Source organism: Onthophagus taurus, unplaced genomic scaffold (assembly GCF_036711975.1).
Source record: "Onthophagus taurus isolate NC unplaced genomic scaffold, IU_Otau_3.0 ScKx7SY_20, whole genome shotgun sequence".
Classification (NCBI taxonomy): Eukaryota; Metazoa; Arthropoda; class Insecta; order Coleoptera; family Scarabaeidae; genus Onthophagus; species Onthophagus taurus.
The window spans coordinates 95,134-97,294 of record NW_027248945.1 but is presented as its reverse complement, the minus strand read 5'-3'; the positions used below and the strand labels follow the sequence as shown (position 1 = coordinate 97,294).

The 2,161-nt window shown below is 34.2% G+C and overlaps 1 protein-coding gene across 1 annotated transcript; it reads right to left on the bottom strand.

Moving 5' to 3' along the window:
* Window positions 1-589: 589 nt before the first annotated feature.
* LOC139432505 (uncharacterized) lies at window positions 590-1,604 on the bottom strand. Its single transcript, XM_071201198.1, has one exon. The coding sequence runs from the start codon at window positions 1,430-1,432 to the stop codon at window positions 590-592; it is 843 nt and encodes a 280-aa protein (XP_071057299.1). The 5' UTR covers window positions 1,433-1,604.
* Between the last annotated feature and the right edge of the window lie 557 nt (window positions 1,605-2,161).

Genomic DNA, 2,161 nt, shown 5'->3' with positions numbered 1-2,161 from the left:
ATCTATCAATTTCATCGCTAACTAATTCTCTAATCGCATACGGTACTGGTCTAGGTTTATAAAATTTGGGACCAATTTTACTATCAACTAACTTAATACTAGCAAGACCCTTTTTAAATTTCCCTAATTGATCATCAAAAATTCCTTTATATTTTTCTAACAATTGTGAAACTTGTGATTTTCCATTATCTATAAACCCCATATTGAATTTAACCTCAAATCTATTTAAAAAATCTCGACCAATTATCGGAGGTCCACCGTCTTTTAATACGTGAAAATCAAAATCGAATGTTTTCATGTTATATTTAACTTTCAATCTGCAACTACCAACCGGTTTAACCATTGACCCATCATAAAAAAACAAACTCTTTACTTTATTGTCGCATAACGGCACATTTGGAAATTGTTGTTTATACAATTCTTCCGAAATTAGCGATAACGACGATCCTGTGTCGATTTGAAAATTAAATGGTTTATCCATTATTATTAAATTCAAAAAATACGGAGCTACGGATTTAAATGTGTTTACATTATACAACACGATGTCATCAGCTGTTTCATCATTTACAAAATTTGTTCTACCGATTCTCTATCTACAAACTCTAGCTAAATGGCCTTTTTTATTGCAAATTTTACAAAAATAATTACGATAATTGCACTTATCTTTTACATGTCCTTCGTAACCGCATACTTTGCATCTTACGGCTCCTCCACGATTATTCTTCGTAAAATTTTGACGTCTTCTTTGTTGATACTCTTCTGCGCCGTCGCTGCTCTGACGTTGATGATGACGTTCCCAATTCGTACCATGTCCTGCGCGTTTTCCTCCTGTACCGGTTTCTCGGACAGTATAAACCTCTTCTTTCTTGATTTGGATATTAAAGGAATCTTGAGCAGCCATTTTCGATTCTGCTATTTCGACCGCTTTTAAAAATGTCACTGTTAACTTTTCTTCCAGCAAACGATCGAGCACTGCACCCCTTTCGAATCCAGTGATGAATTTATCTCTTGTTGCTACCTCCAGATAATCGCCGAAATCGCACGTGATCGCTAAACTCCTAACACGTGTTGCCCAATCTTTAACAGCTTCATTTTTTTCTTTCCGCGACTCGTAGAATTTTATCCTTTCTGCAAAAATCGACGTCTGCGGCGTAAAATATCCATCCATTACCTCTTTTATATCATCGAAGAATTTTAATTCCGGTACAATCGGCATACATAAATTAAACACGAGCCTATAGGCGTCTTCGTCCAGCATATTAAGTAGCACCGCTCTTTTCCTATCGTCATTTTCTATTGTGTTAGCCAGAAAATAATTATTGAGACGTGCTTTGTAAATATTCCAATCAGATACATGGAGTTTAAATTCGCGTAACTGGCCCAATACTTGTGCTCCGCCGCTCGAACCTTCCTCTCCTTGCTGATTTGGCATTTTATTTTAATCCTCGTCGCCAATGTAATGGTTTATAATAAACACTTCGATTTGTAATAAACTAAACTTTATTCTCACTTAATTTCATGTCTTTTTACCATCTTGGTTCTTGACGCTTTTGTAACGACTCATTCTTCTAATACTCGTAGTCACCCAAACCTGTTTGCAGTCATGCGCATTCAAGTTCTCTATACATTACAGATTGTCATCAAAATTATATAAGTAAAATTTGGATAATTTACATGTGTTTGGTGAAAAATTTCGAATTTTAATTTCTTTATCATGGGTATTTAAAATACGTACAGGAATCATGTGAGATTTTGGTCTCACGATAGCTCCTGCTGTAAAAACACCTTCAGTAATTTCGTTAGGCAAAATTACACAATCGTCTACTTCATTTACCCTGTAATACTTTATTATTTCACAACGTGGAGGGATAGTTGTAAAACTGTTGTAACTAGATTCTAAATTAATTGTTATTTTTGAAGTCTTATCCCAAAAAGAAAATAAAAATTTTTCAAAATCGATCGTTGCTGCGTGTTTCGTAAAGAAATCAGATCCAATAATTCCATTCATACCTGATCCTAAATCATTAATTATTAAAAATTTATGGTTAATTGCGTGATTATTTGATTCTAGTGAAAGATCTACTGTACCAGATGAAGTAATGGAACCTGCAATTCCATTTATTACGATGTTACGACTTTTATCAATAATTTCATCACCTTT

What these genes read in the sequence shown, in the direction of transcription:
- LOC139432505 (XM_071201198.1), bottom strand. Translation starts at nt 1,432, where the DNA reads ATGCCAAATCAGCAAGGAGAGGAAGGTTCGAGCGGCGGAGCACAAGTA.